General features: G+C 35.7%; 2 protein-coding genes across 3 annotated transcripts; one reads left to right on the forward strand and one right to left on the reverse strand.

The window, feature by feature from the left end:
- The first annotated feature begins 222 nt into the window (after positions 1–222).
- LOC108989089 lies at positions 223–9,052 on the forward strand. 2 transcript variants are annotated; one of them, XR_001995776.2, is made up of 3 exons: positions 223–2,335; positions 2,939–3,047; positions 8,519–9,052. XR_001995776.2 is itself a non-coding variant. In XM_018962574.2 (1 exon), exon 1 carries the CDS (start codon positions 513–515, stop codon positions 2,352–2,354), a length of 1,842 nt encoding a protein of 613 aa, XP_018818119.1. In that variant the 5' UTR covers positions 223–512; the 3' UTR covers positions 2,355–2,617. The 2 variants fall into 2 exon arrangements, 1 of the variants encoding a protein (XP_018818119.1); XM_018962574.2 differs by lacking the exons at positions 2,939–3,047; positions 8,519–9,052 and having other exon boundaries at positions 223–2,617.
- A 9,930-nt stretch (positions 9,053–18,982) lies between these two features.
- On the reverse strand, positions 18,983–19,750 carry LOC108985584 (cyclin-dependent protein kinase inhibitor SMR6-like). Its single transcript, XM_018957930.2, has one exon. The coding sequence runs from the start codon at positions 19,513–19,515 to the stop codon at positions 19,198–19,200; it is 318 nt and encodes a 105-aa protein (XP_018813475.2). The 5' UTR covers positions 19,516–19,750; the 3' UTR covers positions 18,983–19,197.
- Positions 19,751–27,838: the final 8,088 nt, after the last annotated feature.

Consider the following 27,838-nt stretch of genomic DNA (forward strand, 5'->3'; position numbering starts at 1 on the left):
ATTATAATATAATTTTTTAATATAATTTTTATTTTAATATTTAAAAAAATTAAATTATTTTTTATAAAAATTTAAAATAATTATAATAATTATATAATATAAAATAATTTAATTTTATAAAACCAAAGCGAGAGTGCTGTTTGCGACTTCAGCTCCGCAACGTAAATAACGGTTAAACTTGGAGTAATTGACTTTGACCCGTACGTCTCCTTCCTACTCAGACAACCGCCGTTTTATGGTAATCCCATTTTCCTTCTCGCTGTACACTTCTCGCGCGATTTCCCAGAAAAAGCAGAAGCGCGGACAGACATGCGAAGAAGGAGGAGAATGACCTGAACCGACCCCACCAAACCCCGTAACCTCCCCCACCCAGACCTGTATGCTCGACCCGGCCTACACTCGGTTGAATCGCCCCCCCTTACACACCACTCGGCCCACCGTGTCGATCGAGAGTGCTTTTTGTACTCTTTGGGCCGTCTCTTTATCGGTTTGGTGAGTCGTACGCCCCCGCGATGGCCTCGGATTCCGAGTCGAAGCGAGTAGCAAACGAGCTCTCGTATCCGATTCTACTCTGCGAGCGAGTCCGTGTTGCGGTGGACGACGCCGAGTCGTTCAAGCTGGAGTGCGTCGAGGTGTTTAAGCAGGTGGACCGGCTCTCCCACATGCTCCGGACCCTGGTCCGGTTCTCCATCGCCACTCCCTCCCTCTATGAGCGGCCGATTTGGCGGGTAATCGCCGACGTCTCCAAGAACCTGGAGCGTGCTCTAACCCTAGTCCGCAAGTGCAAGAGACGGAGCGTACTCCGCCGGGTCGTCACCATCGTCAGCGCGGCGGATTTCCGTAAGATCTTCGGCCTTCTGGAATCTTCACTCGGCGACATGAGGTGGCTCCTGAGCATCTTTGATTCCGAAAAGGTAGGTGGCATCGTCCTTTCTCTTCCACCGATCGCCAGCAACGATCCGATTATCTCCTGGGTTTGGTCCTACATTGCTACTATTCAAATGGCCCAACTGACGGAACGAATTGAAGCAGCCAATGAACTCGCTTCGCTAGCCAGAGACAACGACAGGACCAAGCAGATAATCGTCGAGGAAGGTGGGGTCCCTCCATTGCTAAAGCTCTTGAAGGAGGACGCGTCGCCGGACGCTCAGATTGCTGGGGCGAGCGCGCTTTGCAACCTAGCGAACGACCAAGAAAGGGTGAGAAATATCGTGAATGAGCTCGGGGTTCAGATTATAGTTCAAGTCCTCGGGGACTCGCCGTTGAAGGTTCAATCTCAGGTAGCGACGTTGGTGGCGAGGATGGCTGAGCATGACCCTCTGGCGCAAGAGGATTTCGCGAGAGATAACGTGATAAGGCCGCTCGTGACACTGTTGTCTTTCGAGACATTTGCTGACGAGCATAGAGAGCAATCTGGCAAGCAAAGCATTCATTCGATTGTTCAAATTAATAAGGAGATGGAAAAGAAATCGTTAACTAGGCCAAATGCCGGACCATATACGCATTCGCAATCGAGCTCGCATTACTATTATAATTATTATCATTCCTCGGAGGGGAGTAAGCATAGGAGAGAGAGGGAGAACGAGAAGCCCCAACTGAAGCTTAGTTTGAAAATTAGTTGTGCTGAGGCTTTGTGGAAGCTTGCCAAAGGGAGTGTGTCCAACAGTAGGAGGATAACTGAGACGAAAGGGCTACTTTGTTTGGCCAAGTTGGTGGAGAAAGAAGAGGGTGAGTTGCAGTACAATTGCTTGATGACCATAATGGAGATAACGGCTGCGGCTGAGTCCAATGTTGACCTTAGACGTGCAGCATTCAAGACTACTTCACCGGCTGCCAAGGCTGTTGTGGATCAGCTGTTGAGGGTGGTTAGAGAGTTGGACAGCCCTGTCTTGCAAGTTCTGGCCATAAAATCGATTGGTTCGTTGGCAAGGACATTTCCTGCTAGAGAGACCCGGGTAATTGGTCCGCTAGTTACTCATCTTGGCAATAGAAACCCCGATGTGGCTGCAGAAGCTGTCATTTCGTTGCAGAAGTTTGCTTGTCCGGGGAATTTTCTTTGTATGGAGCATTCAAAGACAATAATTGAGTTCGATGGGGTGCCGCCATTGATGAAAATGCTAAGGGGCAATGAACGGACATTGTTGCACGGTTTGATTCTGCTTTGCTACCTTGCATTACACGTTGGAAAAAGTGACTCTTTGGAACAAGCAAGGGTGTTGACTGCCCTTGAGGGGGTAGACCGTACTGTGGTTGCCCAGCATCATGAATTGAGAGAATTGGTACCCAAGGCAATATACCACCTCAGTCTATACCACCCGGGAGTCCATTCCCAAAGGTTTTCATTTGTTCCTTGAATACTAACTTAGTGAGTAGTGTGCACAATGTGTTTGTGGGACATTACTGCACTGTTCAGTTCTTGGAATGGGTGGATACTTTTTGATCAGATGAAAACAGATGTTATAGAATCATGCAGAGTTGTTTAATAAGGAAATTCAATAGTTCATCAAATTAGACTGTCTTGTGGTGATGTAGTTATGCACAGCTCAGTGTAGATAGGGTGGTTTAATATTATTGTGTTCATGAACTGATATAAATTGCATTGCCCTCTTTTTTTCCCCATTCCTTTCAGTCCATCCTCATGTAAATGTTTGATATTGGAAAATGTTGTCACAGTAGTTGGATTTACTCCGTAGCAGATTTCTTGCTTCAATATACTGATTTCTTGCGTGAATTATGTCTCTGTAAACTTTGATATGTTATCCTGACGCATTAGAATTGTTGTCCTAAGCAAATTGATACGACTTCAGAATTTTCTAGCAACCATCCCCCAATTGATGTATTTTCACATCTTAGAGCTGTGTTGAAGCAGGCTGATCTAATTTATTTTCCTTACAATGCATTAGTCCTCTTTTGTTTTCTTTGTTTTTTTGACTGGCAGGGACTTGTTCTCTTGAGTAGCATTGTATCAGAGCATTTAATAGATAATTTTGATGAGTAAGGACTCAAAGAATTTACATGCATTCAGCTTCTTGGATGAATTATAAGAGGTATGCATACTTACAGCTATTATTCTAATTAAGTTGTGATTCTCAGTTCCTTGGCACAAAAATTATTTGCTTTGTTTGGGATACATTGATTGCATATTAGTACTTAGCATTTATGTACTATTCTTAATTACGTCATGAAACCTGTGTACATCTTATTGACAACAATATTTTGACTTCCCAACACAGAATAAGATGATGTGTTCGATTGAAGAAGGCAAGCACAGCCATTTATACCTGATAAATGAAGTATTTTTTAGTCATTGAGTACATATTATGCAAACACATTATTAGGAAAAAGTTCCTGCAGTATATGTAATGGTATCTTATTAGGAAAAATAGCAAATACCAACGACAATCGCAACCACAAGAACAAAGGGCAAATAAATTTAAAACACAATACCGATAAGCTTCGAAATCAGAGCTATATAGGATAAATGTTGTAGGACGGAATAGGAGTAAATTTTTATTAGTTGTTAGCTTTTCATATTTTTATGGAGTTTTGAGTTCTTTAAAGTTCAGGGTTTTATTTTTTTGATAAGTAAAACAAACATTTTATTAATAGAAGTAAGTAGGCACACCCAAGTACACAGGAGGTATACAAACAACATACACCTAGTTACATAAAAAGGAGCTGGAAAGGGATACAAGAAAGTCATTGAAGCAAGCTTCATTAAGTACACACGAGGATGCCCAAAGAAATAATGTATGGAAGAAGAAACATCTTAGCTCATCTGGAGAACGCTCCTTGTTTTCAAAACTTCAACCATTCCTTTCAATCCATTAACATTGAGGAATCATCCTCCATACTTTCTCAATGTTTGAATTCGCCCTACATCTTTGCCAACATGCAAGTAAATCAGGCACCCTCTTGGGCATTACCCAAGCAATGCCCGCTCTATAAAAGATCTCCTCCCATCACATTCTTGCCACCTCACAATGAAGTAAAGATGGTCCACCGATTCTCCATTCTTCTTACACATATAACAACATTCCATTACGACAAGGTCCCTCTTTCTCAAATTATCCAATGTCAACTTTCCCAAGAACTGCTGTCCACCCAAAGAAGGCAATCTTAGGTGGCACCTTACTTTTCCAAATAGGCTTCCAAGGGAATAAAATATGATTTTGGCTTGACAAAGCCCTTTACAATGACTGTACATAAAATTTCCGATTCCTAGTCTTCATCCACAGCATTCTGTCCACCTCATAATTACCAATTTGCAAGGAATACAATAAGCTGTAAAAATCAGAAATAGTTCCAATTTCCCAATCATGAGCAGCTCTACTGAAATAGACATTCCACAAAGGGAACCCACTAGAACGATCTAGCATTTTGAACACTGAAGCCTCCTAGTTAAGGGCCAGCCTAAAAAGAGAGGGAAATGTGGTCTTAAAAGCTGAATCACCACACCATAAGTCATGCCAAAAGCTGATCCTCTTCCCATCACCAACCTTGAATTGAATAAACCGAGAAAAATCCTCCCATCCATTTCTAATGTTCTTCCCCAAACCAACACCATGCACACTTCTCACTTCATTTGAACACCAACCCCCTCGCAAACTCCCATACTTCAACTCAATAATTTTCTTCCAGTAAGATTCCCCTTAATGATGATACCTCCATAACCACTTCCCAAGAAGTGCCTTATTGAAGATTCTTAGATTATGAATTCCCAACCCTCCACTAGACATTGGTGTACGTACCTTATTTCTCTTGACCAAGTGGAACTTAGTCTCCTCTCCATTTCCACCCCACAAGAAGGCTCGGAAAATCTGCTCAATTTGATTAGCCACACTTGCCAGCAAAGGAAAAGGAGGTAAGAGGATATGTGGAAAAGTTAGAAAGTGTACTCTTAATAAGTGTGGTTCTTCCCCCTGTAGACAAGTACAACCTTTCCATCCAGCCAACAACCTCAATTTTCTCCACCACCCCATCCCATATAGTGTTAGCCTTGAAAGAGGCCCCAAGTGGAAGGCCCAAGTATTTCATAGGCAATGAAGCAACCTTACTGCCCAAAATACTTGCCAACCTTCTAATATTCCTAACATTGCCCAATGGCACCATCTCCTATTTCCCAAGATTCACCTTAAGATTGGAAACAACTTCAAAACAAATTAATAGAGCCTTCATCGACTGAATGTGTCCTGGGTCCGTATCACAAAATAATAAAGTGTCATCTGCAAAAAGAAGATGGGACACATTAATGAAACCATTGTTAATGCATCCCACCGAGAAGCCTAATAAAAAACCAGGTCCAACCATAGCTTCCAACATGTGACTAAGCGCATCCATAACAATCACAAAAAGAAAGGGGAGATCGGGTCCCCTTGTCTCAAGCCGTGTGAGCTATTAAAAAAACTAGCAGCATTGACCAAAACAGAGAACTGACCGTAGTTATACTGATACAATGTTTTATCCACATTTGCCATCTCTCCCCGAAACCACATCTCTCAAGTAAATAGAAGAAGAAATCTCAATTCACATGGTCAAAAGCTTTTTCCATACCCAGCTTACATAAAAGGCCTGACACTCCCATTCTCAATCTCTTCTCCAAACATTCATTTGCAGTAAGAACTAAATCAAGGATTTGATGCCCCTTAACAAAAGCATTTTGAGGTTTCGAGATAATCTCTCGATAACTGTACTTTGAGATAATCTCTCCATAACTGTACTCAAATAGTTAGCAAGAACTTTGGAGATAATCTATAAACCCCATTTATAAGGCTAATAGGATGGAAACGGGAAATCCTTAACATCCGTTTGTCTCATGAAAAATGCTCATAACATCTCCCTTTACAACCTCCCAACACTGCTGAAAGAATGCCATAGAAAAACCATCCGACTCCGGAGCTTTGTCCCTTGCCATTCCTTTAACCACAAGGTGCACCTCCTCCTCAAACAGTCTCTCCAACTAATTTGAACTCAGAATACCTATACTCTCAAAAGCTGGCCCATCATGATTTGGCCTCCATGGGTATTGTTCCGATATAAGTGTTTCATAATAATGAACCACAAGGTTCTTAATATCAGCTTGATCATCAATAACACAATCACCGGAATGAAGCATCTTAATAGCATTGTTCCAACGATGAGTATTGGCAACCCGATGAAAGTACTTAGCACATTGATCTCCTTCATTTAGCCACAAAGCCTGAGATCTCTGCCTCCACAAAATCTCCTCCAACAAAATCACCTTTTCAAGTTCAGCTGTTACTGAATTTTTTCTGCTCATTTTCTCCGATAAAGCCCCAGTCTCAGCCCTCTCCTCCAACCTAAGCAACTCCTCAAAGAGACACCTCATTTGATAGTCGACTTTCCCATAAACTTCCACATTCCATTTCTTCAAATCATTATTTAAAGCTTTAAGCTTATTGGCCAATATAAAACTCCGGGTACCAATAAACCCACCATTGTCTTTCCATATCCACAAAACCTTCAACTTTTAGTCACATATTTTCGAACTTGAAATACCTACGACTCCCATGAATACCCCCACAATCCAAAAATTTGGAAAATGATCCAAACAAACCCTAAGCATTCTTTTTTGGCAGCACTCCAGAAAATGAGCCTCCCAAGATGGGGAAACAAGAAATCTGTCCAACCTCGACTGAACACAGTTGTTGGACCAAGTGAAGTCACCCCCCACCAAAAGTAAGTCCTGTAATTCCAGATCAAAGATAAAGTCAGAAAAGTCTTCCATAGCAGGACTTAAACGATGCTCTCCCGACCTTTTACTCTGGAACTGAGTCACATTGAAATCCCCTCCAATACACCAAGGTACAGCCCACCAGCTATATACTCCAGCAAGCTCATCCTACAAAACCCTCTTACAACTATACGTATTAGGCCTGTAAACACCTGCGAAAGCCCATTCAAACTCGTCATCCACATTTTTAAAGAGACAAGCCACCGAAGATACCCCACTACACTCCTCAAGGAGTTCCACAATCCTCTTGTCCCACATCACAATGATACCACCAGAAGCCCCACTCGATGCAAGGAAAGCCCAACCCACATAAGGGCATCCCCACAAACATCTGATGATTCTCCTGTAAACCACACAAGGGATACACCTTAAGAAGGGGAATCCCAATAACCATGGCAACCACAAGAACAAAGGGGAAAGAAATTAAAGCACAATACCAAGAAGCTTCCACTCAGAGCCATTTGGTAGAAATGTTGTAGGATGGAATAAGAGTCAATTTTTATCAGTTAAAAGTGGTACAAACCAGCTGCTGGAATAGTGAAACTCAACTTAGATGGCTACTCCTTGGGTAACCCAGGGGATAGTGGAGGTGGAGGGGGGTGGAAATGGGAAACTTGTAGTTGCTTTCTCCAAGTTTTATGCAGTAGGTACTAATACCATGGCAGAAGTTAAAGCAATCTTGAATGGCTTAAGATTATCTGTTGAAGACAATTTAGTGGAGGTTGAGATAGAATCTGGTTCAAGGGTGTTAGTGGACTGAATGACAGGTTTGCACGGCATTCCTTGGTTTCTTTGGAATCTGTGGAATGAAATATCCCCTCTACGGTGATCTTGTGAGTTTCAATACACCAGCATTTATAGGAGGTCAACATAGCTGCAGATTTTCTAGCTAAATTAGGGACACAAGGAAAGACCTCGCAGTTAAAGGAATGGAGAGACCTTCCACATGAACTCAAGGGTATTCTGAACCTAAAAAGATCAGGGATTCCGCAGATTTGTTGCAAGTTGGTTTGGAGTGTGCATAGGATGCTATGTTAGTTTGCATTTTCTGCAGTATAACTTAGATTGGATTTCGAACCTTGATTCAGATTTTTTGAATTATTTTGACCCCAAGGTGTTGGTTGTAACCATGGTATTCCTCCTCCATAAGTGAGGACTAATAATAAAATTGGGTATTGTCCTCTTCTTGAAAACAAATCATGTCTATATTTTCATTTACCTAAAGGGCACCATCACCCAATTTAATTTTCGTAAGGAAGGGAATCTATGTTTTGATGATTCTTTATTTTTTTTTTTTAAGAATAATGCTTTAGCCACAAAGAGATTTCACAAAAAAAATTCATAAACTGACGTGGTTTGATGTGGTACGTTAGATTTTAAAACTATTTTTATTGTAAAGTAGATCTAATGTATCATATGAAACTATTTCAATTCGTGAGTTTACTTTTATGGGATCTCTTTATTGTTGTAATAGCTCTTTTTTTTTTAATAGGTAATCTTAAGAGAAAGCAACCACATGCTCAAATTTATGATCATAAGTTACCAAGCCTAACCGACTCTTTCCTGTGCTTTGTCTATGAGAAATTCACTTTAGCTTTGCTTGAGTCAAGTATCTATTTTCATCTGAGTAGATTCTAAAATTTTGAAAAGGCCTATAGGGGGAGGGTTCAATTTTCTAACCACTCCTAGTGTGAAATTGTTGTTTTGAGGTCAAAATTTTAGCAGTCAGATACCTTCAGCATTTTTAATTGTCAATGCCTGCAGGAAGTGGGTGTTCTAACATGTCCACATGCATGCTGAATTAGAGTTAAGGTAACTATGCCCTAAAGAACCATGGGGCAAGATAAAAACACCTCATATTTTTCCTCTTGGATCACAGTTCCCATTCTCATCTAATTTTGGTTTAGTTGGATTGACCGTGCCCTTGGTTTTCACAAGATTGTCTTGTAATAGCACCAGGATAACCAAGCCAAGACACTACGAATGTAAATGATGAACTGAGTGGGAAGCCTGCCTGCTATTTGGCACCTCTTTTCTGGGATTTTCAGTGATTGGCTTTATTCATGTTTAGTTACAAATGGTAAACTGATCTGGAGGCTATAACAAAGCCTGTTTGAGACACTTTGATTTTATACTGGGACAAAATCATTGTTTACATTCTTTTGGGAGATGTTAACCATCCAATGACAACTCTGTAGATCGGTGATGGCATCAAAATCGATTTGTAATTACAATACAAGGCATATGCCAGTCACTGGCTTGCTATGTGAAATATCATCAAAGGAGGTTCGTTTTAATAGATGTCATAACTCCAACTTTATTGTTTCTCTTTATTATAGTACTATTATTGTGGGTAGCACAACAGATCTCTTTCCCAATAAATGTTAATTGCTAGTACATATGATTTAAAGGTTATGTATGAATAATCTGAAGTCTTTGAGATGGGTTTGGATTCTTTTAGAATCGTGAGCAAAAGCCTTAGCCTTTCTCGGCGATTTCGAGCAAGGGCTTATTTTCTTCCTCTGCTCGATTATCTTTAGTTGCTTCTTGTGAAGATCGGCCTTGCTCGATAATAGCATACTTTTTGGGAGCTTGGTGATCTCGAGCAGGGTCTTGTGGAGGTAGGCCTTGCTTGGGAATCCCGACCAAGAGCATTGGTCGTAAGGGCTTATTTTCTTCATCTACTCCATTATCTTGAGCAGCTTCTTGTGAAGATCGGACTTGCTTGTATTATTGAGCAGGAGCATACTTTCTTCCCGATTCTGAGCAGTCTTGTGAAGATAGGCATTGTTCGAAATTTTCAAGCAAGAGCATACTTTCTTCCTACTCGGTGATCTCGAGTAGGGTATTGTGCAGATAGGCCTTGCTCAAGATCACTGAGCTTAGCCTTTTCGGGATTCTCTATTAAGGGCATATGTTCTTCCTCTGCTCAATTATCCCAAGCAACTTCTTGTGAAGATTGGCCTTAGCAAGAGCATAATTTCTTCCTCCTCGATGATTATGAGCAGGGTTTTTTGGAGGTAGGCCTTGCTCAGTAATCCTAAGTAAGAACATACTTTTTTTCCCACTAGGTGATCCTAGGTAGGGTCTTGTGAAGCCGGCCTTACTGCATAGTCTAGAGCAAGGGCATTCTTTCTTCTTGGTTAGTGATCCCGAGTAGGATCTTATGGAGATAGCCTTGCTTGGCAATCCCGAGCAAGAGCATACTTTATTTTAGTTTTTAGTTCGATTGTCAAAGGGCAGCAATGGGCAAGCTTTAGAGCACGACAGGCTAAGTGTTCCCGTGCTGGTTACTCGATGCTTAATCTTAGTGCTTGTTGTGCCGATTGGATGGTAAATGCTAAAAGTATGGTCGGATGACCATCTCTTTCTCATACGATGGTTTACATCGGTTTTGTAAGTGAGGACCACTATCTATCCTTATCCCCAACAATAGTGGCTTTGAAGATGATTTGAACTTAATTACCAGCGAGAAGAGTTAATTTCTCAAATGGTCATGCCAGGGCCATCCCGTGCAGGTGCTATAATAGATGACCAAAGATACACATGAAGATTTGCCGGTTGATCCAGTGGATCTTGCCAGCGCTTGGATGGAAGGAATAAGGGATTTCCTCACTGGGTTTAGGCGTGATTTTTTGGGACCATCAATCCTTAAGGGTCTTCGGATGGAGAGAAGAAGGAAAAGGCCTCCCTCTTTAAGATTAGATGTGATTGAGAATGGATGCCTATTTGGCTCATATGTGATGGAAGTAAGAGTAATTAGCGTGAGTGGTAAAATGCCCATAAAACTAGAGATCTATCCAAACGAACGGTGGATCTCAAGGGGAAAGATGGAAAAAAATTTGCCAATTTGATTCGAAGTTGAAAGTGACTGCAATACTGCATTGACGCATTGGACCAAGTGAGACTACGCGACTCCTCTGCCAAATGTGAGATGACTACATATAAGGCACTTTGGGGAGTTAGGAACAACAGATGACCATGCCAAGGCTATCCCGTGTAGGTGATGATGTAACATATGACCAAGGATACGCGTGAAGATTTGCTAATTGATCCACTGGTTCTTGCCCGCAATCGGATGGAAGGAAGAAGGGCTTTCCTCACCGGGTTTAGACGTGATTTCTCGAGACCATCAGTCCTTAACCATCTAAGAATAACGCTTAATAATCGAAAGGGTAATCGAATAAGTAAAGCTAGACCACACATTGGAGGATATATTTTTCTATTCAAGTGCCAAGAAAAAAAGTACAAACTCTTTATCTATAGAGAATATATATATATATATTTATATATATATAATTTAATATTAAAATTTTAAGACTAGATTGTTTTTTGGTTTCAAAGAATAAAACCATACATAAATTGTACTTTATGTCAGGAATTGTGTTTTGAATTGACAAGTATATGTACATTAAAATATAACTTTTACTTTTCCTAAAATGGGAAAAATATTCCAACCTTATGGACAAAAGACTTTTCCCTGTTATAGGAACTGTCATGCCTATTTTTTTTTTTTAAGTTAATTTCATTAAACAGGAAATGTGATATATGAGAAGGAGGTGGAGTTTCCAAACAAACATCCTAAAACAATAGAAAATAGTGCTAAATAGTGATACATAAGGAGGGGGTGAAGTTTATTTGGAACCAATATCTTGATCCCTACCCCTATTCTACAATAGGACGTCGTCTTATATAAAGATGGAAAAGTGTTCGCAAAAAAAAGGAACAATAGAACTACCGCTTGAGTCCGCTGGAAGCGGTGTAGGTGATGGGTGCATTGTCACATATTGTTTGGAGTGGATTTTTGGATAGGTCCACTATCCCTCTTACAAGATCACTAGTTAGAGAAAGCATTAACATAGAGCAGCTGGAATCCAATCCGAGTCGGTGGCAACAGACCAACACAGGCAGTGGCGGCACATGTAGGACACGCGCTACCTGAAGAGGTGAACGGACGAGCAGATTTGAAGGCATTGAACATTCTTAGGTCACAATATTTTGCCAATAAGTCTTGATTGTATTTATATTTCTATTCTGATTGTATATCCTTTATTGTATAAATAGGTCTTTCTTGTACATTGAACAAACACTTGAATATACAGTTTTTTACTTGGTATAAAAGAATACCCGATTGTGGTATCTCTCATAGAATCGTTTGTGTTTGTGTTCTATCTTTTTGTTAGTAATTGTGTTCCTTCCCTTTGTTATTTATATAGCACACCACGTCTGGTTTAATAGCCTTTTGGCACTTGACGTGTACGGTTTCTTTACATGCTAGTCAAATCCCTTTTCAATCTAGTCCTCTCATATTAGACCACCAATTGACTATGAAAGTTGTCATTGGTGTCTCGGTACAAATGACACTGAATTCTAGATTTCCACACGCTCCCACATGCTACCCCTATTCTCTGCACATTTGACCACACGCGCCACAAGCTCCACAGGCCAGTCTCCTTGGATCTCCTCCCAACTTGCCCAGCCCACCGTCGGCCCAGCCCATCTCAAGTAAGCACCTCTTCCTTTTTATTATTGAAAATCCATTCACCCTCCATAATCCCACACCACTTAGACCCACTTAACCTAACCCAACCCTCAAACTTATGCCAACTCACTTGGCCCAAATGCCTCTCAGCTTCCTCCCCTTTGTCGCTCTAGTCGAGTAATTGTTCTTCCCTCTCATATTCGGGCTTATCATTGCTTTTTTATTTTAGCTGCACTTCATGAGCCTTAGCATTACCGTGAGGCTAGTACTGAGGCCCTTTGGCAGAAAACTATGTCTAATAAACTAGATGCACTCACAAAAACCCACACTTGGGCAAAGTAGCAATAGCAGTTGGGTGTAAGTGGATATATAAGATCAAGACTCGGGCAAATGGATAAGTTGAACACTACAAGACACGTCTTGTGGCCAAGGATTTCACCCAAGAATACGATATAGACTATGAGGAGACTTTTGCTCATGTTGCACGACTTACCTCTGTTAGATCTTTGCTTGCAGTGGCTACTGTTCGATGTTGGCAACTATTTTAAATGGATGTTAAAAATGCGTTCCTCAATGGTGATCTTACTAAGGAAATCTACATGTAGCCTCCATTGAGCTATGACCACCCTCCCCACACAGTTTGTCATCTTCGGCGGGCTCTTTATGGACTCAAGTAGACTCCTCGTGCTTGGTTTGTCAAATTTCGATATGTGGTATCTCAACAAGGCTTTGTTCCTAGTTCTTACGATTCAGCCCTCTTTCTTCGTACTAGCAAGGCTGATATTATCCTTCATCTTCTTTATGTTGATGATATAATTATTACTGGTAGTGACATTATTAATATTCGAGATCTTCAGGCTTTTGTCTGTTAAAATTTTGAAATGAAGGATTTAGGACATCTTAATTACTTTCTTAGTCTTGAGGTTGCTTCTAGTAAAGATGGCTATTATTTGTATCCAAAACTGGGTTGATATATAGTAAATAATCGGTAGTCCTCTTGAGTATAATGCCAAGCTTTTAGCTACAGATGATGCCCTGCTTACCAATGTGACACTATACTGAGAACTCGTTGGCAGTGTCTTATACCAAACTATACTCGACCTAACATCTCATATACAAATCATTTGGTTAGTCAATTCATAAGTGCACCTCCCTCCACTCACTTTGTGATCGTTCTTCATATCCTATGTTATATCAAGGGTACTTTATTCCATGGTCTACACTTCTCACATTCATCACTTGAGCTTCAAGCTTATTGATGTTGATTGGGCTGGTCATCCCACTAATTATCGCTCTACCAAAGGTTATTGTTTCCTACTTGGCACTTTCTTGATTTCTTGACGTAGTAAGAAGCAATCTGTTCTCTCCCATTCCAGCACTGAGATTGAGTATTGTGCACTAGTATACACTACAATTGAACTTTTATGGTTACGATGGCTTTTGACCGACATGGGTGCTCCTCAAATGACTAGCTCATGTACATTGTGATAATTGGAATGCCATATAGATAGCTCACAATAACGTGTTTCATGAGTGTACTAAACACATTGAAATTGATTGTCACTTTGTACGCCATTATCTTAGCGAGGCTCCCTTCACTTACATTTTGTCTCCTTTGAAGCCAATCTTGTTGACATATTCACAAGATCCCATCCACCTAATTGGCTAAGTGATCCTGTTTCCAAACTCCAATTGACTTCGTTGCTTCCAAGTTTGAGGGGAGATTTTGTATATCTAGAAATACTTCATAGTACGTCTCAGAATGTTTTCATAATTTGGTGTATCCTAAAATATGACCATATTATATATGGAATATTCGTAGGTTAAAATATTTTGACGGTAAGCCTTGATTGTATTTATATTTATGTTATGATTGTATATCCTTATTTACCACAGGCCTATTCAATTATAACTATGCAATTCTTGTACAATGAATAAACACACTTGAATATACAATTTTCTACAATTTTTTACACTGCATTATATTGGTTACTGCCCACATCCCAAGCATGTTGTTACTATTTTGGAACTCGCTCCCTCTAATGCACTTCCATCGTTTTCTCAGTCTTCTCCTCCATTAGCTACTCCGATCACTTCTGCAACGCAAAAAAACATCCGTTTGTCTTTGCAGTGCTGATGATCCTTCTACTCTTGTACACTCCAGATCTTCACCTCTGTATCCACCAGAGAACTCGCTCAGTCCCTACCGAACCTGCCCCTCCACTTTTCCTCTAATCCTGCACTTGCACTAAATCCACCGCCACTTCTTTTTCTTCATCTACTTCTGGTGGACCACTCAATTCTCATCCCATGCATGGTGACACGGGCTAAGGCAATTAAGGAATCTCTAGACCTAAGGCTTATCTTGTCTCTACCTACCCGCCAGCATCTCCATTATTTCAGTCATTGTCAGCATTGACTAAACAAAGTAGTCGGCTAACCTGTATTGGTAGCTGTTCTGGTTTGACAAATTCCAACTAAAACTAAAAATAAGATAAAGATAGGTCTACTATTCATTTACTATATTTTTTGTATTTGATTTTTTTTAATTTATTATTTTACTTAATAGTTAAGAAAGTGGATATTAATAAAATTATATCTTTTTTTAATTTTTTTAATAATTAAGGATATTAAAAAAATATTTAAAAAATGATAAAAAAGTAAAAATTTCAAATATACTATAAATAATAAATGGATAGTAAGAAAATAACAATTTATTACTATCCAAAAAGGTGTTAAGAGTCTTGTTTACGTCTCATCCTATTTTGACAATAATTTAAAAATATCTAATGATTAATACTTATATAGATGAGATGAGATGAAAAATTTGTAAATAGTAATAAAATAATTTATAAATAGTATTGAAATGGCTTGAGTTAAGTTGTTTTATAGGGTTTTGAGAAAAAAAGAGATAAAAATATGAATAAAAATATTATAAAATTAAAATATTATTAGTATATAATTTTTTAATATTATTTTTATTTTAAAATTTAAAAAAGTTCATGAATTGTTTTTTGTGTTTGTTTGGAAGTTTAGTAAAGTTGTAATGATTAGGTAACGATTAAATAAAAGATTTAAAAATTTGAAATTTAAAATTTAAAATTTAAAATTATTTGCGTTTGAATGATATTTAGATGTTGAGATGAGGTAAAATCAAACGATGATTAATAATTAATGAGACATTATTAAAAAAAGAAAAAGGATAGGATCCCATTCTTGATATGGTAAATAAATAATTAACAACATAATACATTCAAAGAGCATGAACTCTAGAGGTGTGCAGTAAGTTCTACGTATGTCATTGACCAAATTGAAATCAAAGATTGTTGTTCAAACTTCAATATTCTTCATCGGCTTTGGTTTGCTCACTACTTTTTCTTTCCTAATGACGACTAGTACTCCTATTTTAACTAAATTCAAACTTGCCGGTGGATGCTTTTGTAGGACACTCCTCACGTCATATGAAACTTCGTTGGCTGCTGGCTGCTACTTTTTCAGAGCATATATATGTACGTTGGGCCTAATATTTTGTTGAGAAATACTTATTCATAAATATTTTACACAAAAAAAATAATTTTATAAATTAATATGATTTTTATATAATTTATTAATTATAAAATTATTTTTATTATAAAATAAATATAACAGATCATATAAAATTACGTCAATTTATAAAATTATTTTTATATAATCTTTTTATAGCTATAGCAGTCCCAATTTTTTTGTTAATTTTAGTTTCTTCTTAGTATAATTTGGTTAGTTTTAGGAATGAATTTAGTTCCATAGATATAAAACTTTTTCTCTCAAACCTTTAGCCCCCGTTTGGATAATGAAATGAAATGAGATGAAATGAGATGGTTTTTTAATAAAAGTTAAAAGTTGAATAAATTTTTTAATATTATTATTATTTTAGAATTTGAAAATTTTGAATTGTTTATTGTATTTTGTATAAAAATTTGAGAAAATTATAATAATGAGAAAATTTCTTATTAATCCTAATAGGGCCGTAGTTCCTATTTTGTATGTAAATAGTTCTTTAATTTATAGTATTGATTATTCAAGTGTTATATATATATATATATATATATATATATATATAAGTTTTTCCTTCAAAATGTTGCAAGTAAAAATACAACACCACCACCAGAATTTCGAATGGTAAGTTGTCTCTCTTGTATAATATTAATTAGAGAAATGAGTAGAAAATCAGAGTAATGCTACCCACTCTCTCTTTTATTATTATGCTTTCATCATTTTATGATGTGGTATTTAATAATTGAAAATTATCTATTATATTCGACTTCTGATCATTTGATGCTGCAATATTAAGGAAATTATCTATTATATTCCATTTCTGATCATTTAGGCTTCGTTTGGATCCCAAACTCTTCTCAACTCATCTCAACTCATCTCAACTCATCATTACAACTTTTTCAAATCTCAATACAAAATATAATAAATAATTCAACTTTTTCAAATTTCAAAATAATAATAATATTAAAAAATAATATTCTAACAATATTTTATCATCTCAACTCAACTCAACTCAACTCAACATCCAAACACAACCTTAATGAACTAATCATTTGATGCTACTACGTTAAGGAATGTTGAGAGGATAATAGTACTAAAAATGATGATAAATAAAATTATTCAAAAAATCATACTAGTATGTTATATATGGACAATGAATTCTTGTTTCGGCCGATATATCATATATATAATTAGGATCTATGATATCATATATATCATATTACGATCAACGATCAAATCGTGCTTATGAAGGTAACTAAGCATACTATGCACCAAGAATTATGTCCTCAAAGGAGTCATGCATGCCATAGTAGAATACTTGATCAAAGCCTATAAATACCCTACTAGTATGTTGATCTAGAAATGATTCTATTAATTATTCACTAAGAGAGTCAATTCCTATTTAATTTAACCATCGGAGATGGCATCTCCCACATGCTAGCTAGGTTTTTGAGATTCTTATTCTGGTTGTAGATTGTTTAAGCTGTGTGTTGCAAGCATTGCTGAAAATTGCATCAACAAACATATATAATTCCTATATCAATATAGTGTATACGGAGATCACAAGTCCGTGATAGCTTTATAGTTATCAATTCAGATATGGACTGCAGAATGTTGTTGGAGCCACGTGATACATACAGCTCTCAATTTGAAATGCATGTGCATGCCAATATATATATATATATAGAAGGAATCTTGAAAGTATATATTGGAGCTGCTAATTATTAATGTCAAGTTTTAACCTAATGATAATCAAATGGATAAATGCCACGTACGTATATACGGCATAAATTTGTAACATTTAACGTGGCATGTTCCTGAGCTGCACAAATATATATATATATATATATAGATATTGGAAATCCTTTAATTTGTTCCCTTGTCTCCGTGAATGAGACTACTGAATCAAAGGACAACATAAAAGATAAAACTGTGCATGAGATGATCAGTACGTACTGTTTGGTAATTACAAAACAAGTTTAATCCCTTCCATGTGGTCGATCTCTCCCATAATGGGACTCAAACCGGACACTTCTTCTGCTACTCACCATCAGTCGCCTAATTCCAAAATGATTACGCACTATATATATATATATATATATATATTATATGTTCATGTGTGTGTCAAACAAGACGCGCTGCACCACTATTGCCTCATGATATGGCTCTGATCCCGATGAGTATTTGTTTAATCTGACGATAAATTAAAGCCCCAGATTAGGTGAACTTTCCCCAGTTATCACCCCCCTTTAACTTGCACTTTACTTTTTCGAAGAATATTTTCGATTATCCACCTCAAATGGGTTTTCCTGGCTATTTCCCGGTGGACATTCCATCTAGAGTTTAAAGTAAAAGATGATTTTGAATTATCAATTATTGACGAGTATTATAGTTATAAAAAGATTATATAAAATAATTTTATAAATTGATGTGAATTTATGTGATTATTATATCTTAATTTAGAATAAAAATAATTTTATAATTTGATAAATATGAAATTATATTAATTTATGAGATTATTTTTATATAATGTTTTAATTTGAAATTAAGTGTAGAAAAATAAGGACCATTCAAGTGGCATAGGATTCTAATCTTCCCTTTCAATCACATGAGAATTACAGAGAAACTCCCCACTATCATAAGAGTCGTCCGAGGTGGGTGGGGAGTCATGGACTTGTGGGACACTACTCAAAAGACCAGACTCACTCAAGTCTAAAGGGGGGATTGATGATGTTACAGCATCGTGATAAAGATGCAGCCGTGCAGCATCTTCTTACCCCTCCTTGAAAACGATTTACATTTGCTTGAGTTTGACAAGTACTACTTTTTGATGCTCATGCAGCTCGGATTTTGACTTGCACCATCAGCTTCCGTACGCATGAACATGAACAGTTTCAAAAAGAGAGAAATTATATATTAACGAAAAAATTATATGGATCAATCCTCATGTTCATCATGATCACATTCAGTACTTGTGTATTCAACTTCAAAGTTGTACTTCCTTTTTGTTTTTGTTTTTGTTTTTTTTTTTTTTTGGTTAGCATGCAATGCATAGAGCTAGCTGCAATATATCTGGCCATTGATTGCTGGTTGCGGCATATATATCTCAGCAAGGCATACACAGAAGGCATGCATGGAGGGTAACATGTTTTTCTACTTCAAACAGATCAAGATTTAAGATAACTACCGAGACAGAAGAATTCTCAAGGAAATTTGATAAGCCAATAAAGCTAAATTGCCATTTTATTATATTTTTGTAAGAGCCTGTACATAATTAAACTCCTACCGCCCCCACTACAAGAAGCCTAACAAAGTCAGAGAAAATTAACGAGAAATTAAAGAAAGAAACCAAAGGGGACAAAGCTATAGAAGAAAAGTTTGCTGACTAAACAAACTAATCAAAACTCTCCCAATTACTAAGCAATAATCAGCTAGCTCTCTGTATGAACACAGTCTCCAAGTCCGGAGGCGTAAAGAACTCCCTGAAACCGGCATAGTTACACTTCAAAGAAGGCTTTCTCTTCCTCGGAGCCGGCGGACACGTCAGCCTGGTTGGGATCCTATTTTCCTCTCCAGTGGGCGTCGTGGAACAGTCTTCTTGGCCGTCACTGGCTGGCCAATCCTCTGGGAAACTTGTATATATCTGCTTCAAAGGAGCTCGTAACGGGATTCCAGCAATAACCCATTTTTTTCCGTCGTTTTCCAAGCCTCCATCAGCCTGCAGTGCCTTCTCGGAGAACCCCATGCTTTATGATCGATTCAGAACAAGGGCAAATCCTCTGTCTGCTCTGGGGTACGTAACAATTAAGTAAGTTTTATGCGTTATGGGGTAGGAGATCGATCGCTGAAATGAAAGTAGAAAGAAAGTGGTGAGGGTAGATGAAAAGGAGCGTGGGAGGCTTTGCTTTTATGAGGGAAAGAGTTACGGAAAAGAAGGTGAAAGGGAGTTGGAGAGAAGCGGACAAGAGAGAAAAAGACAGCACTAAAAATGGGTTTTTAAATTATGGGAAGGAGAAAAGGTTCAATGTTCTGTTTATGCCAATCAGATAAGAGAGAGAGAGAACCCGAGGAAATAGAGCCCGCGAAAATAGCTGACCGCGGGCAGGAGTGAATCCGGACTCTCGGGGCTTGTACTTAGACTTTGGCGCCAAATTCATGGTCTGGGGATCACCAACGGGCAACAGTACAGTTCTTATTTAGGAAAGGAATAATATCCGTATAACATATTTTACAACACATTATAAAATAATAATAATTTTATAAGATATTTTATGAAAATTCTTCTCTTTTTAAAATATTATTGTGTAAAATATTGTGGAAAGTAATGTATTTATAAAATAATATTAGTTTTATAAGATATTTTACAAAAATATCTATCTTTTTAAAACATTATGGTGTAAAGTGTTGTAAAGAGTTACGGATGTTTATCATTTTTTATTTAGGAATCATTTTATAAAAGTTATAAAAATTTTAAGATTTGTCTAATTTTATTTTAAACATCATTTCACTACAAAATATTTTTAATTTTTTATCTAATCATTACTTGATCATTATCTAACTACAAAAATTAAGGTCTCGTATAGATATTGAGATGAGTTGAGATGAGAAATTTGTTATTAGTAATGAAATAATCTATAAATAATAGTAAAATGGTTTGATTTAATATGTTTTATGGGGTTTTGGGAAAAGATATAAAAAAAATGTGAACAAAAATATTATAAAATTAAAAAAATTTTACAATATCATTTTTTAATATTATTTCTGTTTTGAGATTTGGAAAAAATTAATTAATTTTTGTGTTTTGTTTGAAAGTTTGAAATTTTTTTAAATATTAGTTAATGATTAAATAAAAAACTTGAAAAGTTGAAATTAAAAACTTTTTATGTTCTTGGTGCTAGGACTTTGGATATTGAGATGAGATGAGACCATTTTGCAATCCGAACGGGGCCTATTACAACTTTTACTAACTTAAAAACAAAATACCAAAATCAATACAGCTTTATGATCAACTTCAAAATAAAAATTATATTCAAACAATTTTTAACTTTATAATATTTTTATTTAACTTTTTTTTTCTCTCATTTTCCAAAATTCAATAAAAAATCTTAACTCAAACCATGTCATTACTATTTACAGAATTATGAGATTCTTCAAATGTCCAAACGAGCCCTTACAAATAATTGTCTCAAAAAATCCCAATTTCGTCCCAAAATAGTTTTGGAGATGAAAAATTTTCATCTCTATTTTGTCTCTAACAGATCATCTTAAAAGGTTTTTTCATCTCAAAAAATCACTTTTAGGGACGAAATTTGGTGAAACCAGTCGAAACTGTTCGAACAAGAGTTTTTTTATTTTCGATGAAACAATTTCGTCTCAAAACATTGTTCGAATGGAATATTTGTCAGTTTGAACCGACCTATCCATTCGAACAAATTAAAATTAACAAATAATCATATTTGATCATGTTCGAACCAATAAACTTTGTTCGAATGACTTTTGTTCGAATATAAATTATGTTAGTTCGAACAGTATTTTGAAAATTAATGTTGTTCAAAAAAATATTTTATTTTTCGAACGTCCGTATGAACTGTATTTCTTGTTTGTCATTTGAATTGGTTATTTTTTATTCGAATTGGTCTGTTTTTATTCGAATGGATTTTTAAATGGTAATTTATCGTTCGAACTGGTTATTTACCATTCGAACGGTATTAATCATACAGAACATAATTTAATTAATTAAAAATATCATACTAGTATTACACAAATTGTAATTCAAACATCAATTGTTCAAATGTTTTAGAACATAATAATAGAAAAGACAACGAAAGAAAAAATAAATTTTAAAATTGTGGTGGTGGTATAGAGTTTTGGGACATAATTGACTACAACTGTTCAAACACAACTTTTTGTACCTCCATCCCCAGTCTCCTCTGCATGTTCTCTTCCAATCTTGCCTCAAAATCCGCTACTTGATCTAATCGGGTCAGCAACTCTTTTTCCTTAGACCTCAATCGTTCTATCTCAAGTGTTGCTTCCTACAACTCCTCAGTCTTGTCATCATTTGATTTGGCTCGAGAAGGGGATAATTATTTTGTGGATGGCTTTACGCAACATCCTAAACCCTTCAAATATCCAAAATGTGATTCAAGAACTTGAGAAAGGATATGAGCATCGTTGACAGATTATGCATCAGATAGATTTGCAGCAGTTTTCTTAAGAGATATCATCTTGTCCTAAAAAAATAAAAATATTAAAGTTAGTATAAGTAACAAAAGTATTATGTCACAATGGAATTAAATAAACTTAAACTTACATAATTTGCTTCTGCTTCGGAACTGACCCAAACACCATTATAATTTTTATGTGCTTTAGCATACAATTGGGTTAGATCATAGTCAGTAGGACTTTCTTTTTTTTCTGTGAAAGGAAAATCTATATTAGAACTTAAATAAATAAAAAATGTATTATATGTTAATATTTAACGGGGACTAAAATAACTTACCATTTTGTTAGACAAACGACAAAAAGATTGGGAACCCGCATGATTGTGTATTATTAAATTTGATTTATTTGCTTTGTTCACAGTACTCCGTTACTAAAAATAATATTATGTCTATATGTTTAATACATCTATCATATACTATTAAAAAAAGATAGCAGCGAAATTACTTGGCAAGCAGGATCTTCAAACATATCACAAACCTTCTCTCATTCGTTTGGTGGCATTGCTTGAAATAGATTTTAGCGCGCCTCTATTATAGTACTAAACTTCTTATAATGTGCATGGCATCGACCTTTGTACCTCCAAAATGCATTCAACATCAGTTCCTCAACTGTTAATCGATCCTCTCGTTGGGCAAAATTAAACTCAAACTCATCCTTTCAAAAATTATAAACAATTAGTATAAATACAAAGTAACTTGAAAATAACATGTTATATACTTAGTTGTTTGAGATGTAACTTATTACTGAACAATGCTTTTTGATGTGATCTTTCACATCTTGGGAAACTTTAGATCAAGAGGATGTAGCAATTAGTACATATGTGCGAGTAAACGTACCAACATAAGAAGCAAGCCACACTGCCGAATCTCCGGAGCCACCAATGTGATCATTAGGAATATCAACTTTAATTTTACCCACTTTATTTACTTTTTCTATGCAGACACCTTTCGTAGTGCCTCTACCTCGGCGCTAGCTTACAACAACTATATATACAGTAATTAAATCATGTATTTTAATTAAATTATTTTATTTTATAGATATATTACTTAAATCGAGCATAAAATGTTATATTTAATTTGATAAAATACCTTGTTATGGGTCTGATGATGTTGGCTCACTATTTATGGCAGGTGAACCACACGGGGAGTCAGTAATGGATGGGGATGATACACGTGTTGCTTTACGTTTGAGAGACATTCATTTGAAATTATAACAAATTATTATTCAAACAAACATTACGGATATTTATAAAAATAATACTTACAAAAATTCATATTTGAAATTCATTCATTATCCGTTTTGCTGGACTAGTTGCCTTCATCCTCACTAGACACTTCAGTTGATTCATCTTCTTTTGATATTTCACTCTCAATTAATTCAGGTTGAACATCTTCTCTAAGCAATGGAACTATATTATATTGGCTTAGATCAACAAATAGATTGATGCCTACTTCGTTTTCTTGATATGTTTCTTCATTTGTTAGATTATCAACTTCTTCATGTGGTTCGTCTACCTCTGAAATATAATTATATATATTTCATGGTGCAAATTTCTCCACTATCTGCTATGGGTTTTCGTACTCCGGATCATCTAAATAAAAAAATTTGATTCACTTAGCAAGCGAGAACGAATGGATTGTTCTCATACTATGTGCGAAATGTATTGACACTCACAAAATAATCATCGTTACGCACTCCCAACCTAGGATTTGAGACATCCCACCAATTATATTTGCACTGTTAATATCTAACCTCCTACTCCGATCGGAGGGTTACAATGTCTGCTACTGAGCAGAGGTCACCAAAGAAAGGGCCCTTAACAAGATCACATTCAGCAAGAGCAAGAGGTACTTGCGGAAGACTGCACCAGAATAGCCTAGTGTCACTCCAACAGATCCAGCTTCTAGTACTAGTACTGCCGCTGTTGAGAGACAGCCTTCTAGAGCTACTTTGGATCAGGTACGAGCTCTGTTTATGGAGTTCGTTGAGCCCATCATGGAGAAGCTTATGGATCTAGATGGACGCATTAAAATGTTACAAGAGGATGTTGATCTACTTAGCTAATAGATCATTTTAGTTATTATTTTACTTTTTTATGTTGTATGGAACATTATATATTTTGGATGTAATTAATGTATTGACGTTATAAAAAATGATATTATCTTTACAGTTATATTTATATAAATTTAACATAAAAGAAATCACTATAAAGTTTTGAAATTAATTACATAAAATTAATTTATGAATTTATAAATATTTCAACTCACCGCAAATCATAATATATAATATATACACATTTTTATATTTTGAAAATGATAACAAATTAATAAAAAATATATATGCACAAATTAATGATGATAAACAAATTAATGGAAAAAATTTCCGTTCGAATGGTAATTAACTTTTCTCGGAAAAAATAAATTAATTTCTCGCCAATATTATTATTCTAATAGATTATGTACTGTTCGAACATACTTTAATTCTATGTTTAAATTTATTTTGTTCCGTTCAAACAGTTTTTTTTTTAGACAATTTTGTTCGTCACAAAATATCTTGTTCGAATGGATATTTATCCATTCGAACAAATTTAGCAGCTCAGGCATTTTTGGAGAATGTAATTCGTCCCTAACAAATTTCATCCTTAAAAGTCAAATCTCTTGTAGTGGTAAATTTTGAAACTTATTTTTAGTTTTTTTGTTCTAGGAAAATGTATTCAGCAGTGATATTATCTTTGAAGAAGATTGAATTGTAAACAAATCAAATTCGAGTGAGTAATAGTCAAGCCTTAAATTTCGTTACTTTTTATTCGAACACAAGCCGAACTTATATTTTTCATCGAGTTATATTTTATGTTCTCAAACGGTGCATTTAATATTTAAACGAGTTCGAACTTATGAACAAGTTGCTTCATTTATATAAAATAGATTATTTATATTTTATTTATAACTTTATCAATAAATTTTATTAAACAAATTTTGACTTCTTCATGTTAATATTTATGTAAAGTTTATACATATACATATATACATATATATTTAATTTATATATATATCATTGATTATATTTATAAGCATTCAAATAACATGTTAGGATTATGAACTTGATTTTCTCTAATTTCTTTAAATATGAACAAATTCTCATTATAAATATTGAGATAATATTATAAAAATAATAAATACGAATTTATTTAAGTTTATGCAAACTTATATGAATTTAGCCGAACTCGAATTTGACTGAACTGGTCTCGAGTAATTAACTTGTTGAATAATATTGTTTATTTATCATTCTAAAAAGAGTAAATACTTTTATCATTATCCATTTTATATTTATATTATTATATTTTATATATATATTGAATTATCAAAACTAGATATAAGGCATTATATTCTTAAATTATTATTTTTATATTAAATAATTTAATCATTTTTGGCTCTTAAAAGCACTTTTTCTATCGGATCTTTGACCGAAGATGCTATCATAAAATTGTGAATAAAAAAGGGTGACGAGAAATATTCTCAACCCAAGATGTTAGATGGTTTATTTGATGTAAGATAATTTATTTGGTTATTGTAAATTCTGTCGTGGATATAGTTCTGCTATCTCTTAGATTTTGATCTTTAGAGATTTGCCGGACTAGACTATATCAGTCACGAAAGTGTACTGGAAAACTACTAACATTTGTAATTGGCTTGTTGTTTAAGTCAATTTTGTATATTCTCCTTTAATGAATAGAATGAGATCCGTTGTTATTAAATAAAAAAAACCCTTAAAGTTTTTATCAAATGAGAGAGAGAAACACGTGATCAAGTGGTCTACAACATTTTTGAATAAATATTTTGAATATTATTAAACGAATAATAAATTATATATAATCCATTTCATATATCATTCTTTCTGCAGCTTGAGACCCTTAAACTGGATATATGCCTCTAGATCTAGACTCTCCACCCGAATTTTCACCCTTTTATAATGTGGTACCAAAATCTCATTTTTTAGCATTTTATACTCTTAAATTATATTAAAAAAAGAAAACTAGAATATGATTGAGGACACTATTTGATGTGGTTTGAAGGTACAATACGTTAAAAGTGGTATTAGAGAATGAGATCTTCTACGCCTAGAGTGGTATACGATGATCATGGGCCACCCCACAATGCCAAGGTTCACTTCTTGGGATGACTCAATATCACTCGTCGAGTGAAAAAGAGTTTTCCCCACCCTTCTTGGTGTGGCTCTTAATCACCCTTTGAAGAAATTCTAAGGTGATTGTGATCCCTCTCTCTATGAGGGCAAAAGGCTCGCGACCATATTATTAATGAATAGAAATCATTCTTCGCCCTGCAAGGTGGTCCAAGGGCAGGGCACACCCCATCAGTAAAGGATACCCCTCCCTACAATGAAAAGAGTGTGTCCTCTCTATCACAACATCTCCTTAACTCGATGGCTCAAGTTACCTTGTGGAGAAGAGATACGCTCCTCCCGTTTAGGGTGGCCATTAGCCACTTTGCAAGGGGATGATGGAGGATTTCCCCCTCCCATCCAATCCATTCACCTCACCAAGTTACCTCAATGAGTGGCTTAATAAACAAAGAGGAAGATCCAATAGATGAGGGGGAACAACTGATTGCCTTGTGAGCCCCCCTATAAGTGATGTGGTGGGTCCCTCCATGTGAGGCAAACTGCCTAAGCCACTCTGATGGCACCTTTATAATTTTTTTTTGTTTTGTCTTATATATATATATATATAAAGTGATAAGCGGTGTGTGCTAGTGAGCTGCGAAAAAATAGTAAGAAGAATAAAAAGAGAGAAAAGAAGAGAGGACGTGTGTCGTGTTTGAGGATTTCCCCTCACACTTCCATCAGAGATTTGAGAGACCATATGTGGTCCGATTCTAAAGAAATTTCAATATTGTTCCTATTGGTGACAACTTCATTTTGACTGGTGCTGATCACTAAGATTCATCTTCGTCTGTTTTATGCAAATACTCATGTGGTAAAATCTTTCTTGTCACTTTTGAAGTTTTCCATCTGTATGGTAATGATTTTGTGTTGAACCGAGAATATAGATATTCTTGATGTATTGGTAGCTTCTAGATATTATTTTAGAGAAGACAATCTGTAACTCTATTATTGTTGATAGTGAAAGTTTTAACTGGACTAAGTATCATAGTTTTACCTTTCACATTGGAGGATTTTCCACGTAAAAAAAATTTGGTGTCTTGCTTTTGAGTTTATGTTTACTACATTATCACTTTAACTTGCACAAAAAAGGGTAGAAAAATATTTCACTGCATTTTTGTGTTCACCTTATCAAAGTGGTATAAGAGTTTTGGTTGATTATTCTGTTAATTATCTATCTAAATTAAATGGAGGACTCATCTAGTAGTATGATTAAACTCACTTCTTCCAATTACTTAATTCGGAAGATAAGGATGAAGGATGTTCTGTATTGTTAAGAGTTATTTGAGCATATGGACTTGGTTGGTATTAAACCAGAAAAGAAAACTAATGATGAATGGAAGAAATTAAACAAGAAAGTTGTAGGTCATATGTGATAACCAGAATCTAGTTAGATTTCATCCGTGTTTATTCTTCGTTGCCTTGATATTAAATTATTTTAGGGCCATGAGATTAGGTCTAGTTGGATAAAGAACTTGAACTTGTAGTTTAGCATCCAAAGCCCAAGAGAAAGAGCCACTCAAACAGTAGCGGAACCAGAAATTTGTTATAGGGGGGCTGAGTAAAGCTAAAATTATAATAAAATATTTTTTATTCTATTTTTAAGTCAAAATAATTTATAAGATCAAAATAATTTTATAGAGGAGGTTAAGATAACGTTTTAG

Source organism: Juglans regia, chromosome 16, assembly GCF_001411555.2.
Source record: "Juglans regia cultivar Chandler chromosome 16, Walnut 2.0, whole genome shotgun sequence".
NCBI classification, from domain to species: Eukaryota; Viridiplantae; Streptophyta; class Magnoliopsida; order Fagales; family Juglandaceae; genus Juglans; species Juglans regia.

Excerpts from the sequence above, each read along its gene's own strand:
- LOC108989089 (XM_018962574.2), top strand. The coding sequence starts at position 513 with ATGGCCTCGGATTCCGAGTCGAAGCGAGTAGCAAACGAGCTCTCGTAT.
- LOC108985584 (XM_018957930.2), bottom strand. The coding sequence starts at position 19,515 with ATGGGGTTCTCCGAGAAGGCACTGCAGGCTGATGGAGGCTTGGAAAAC.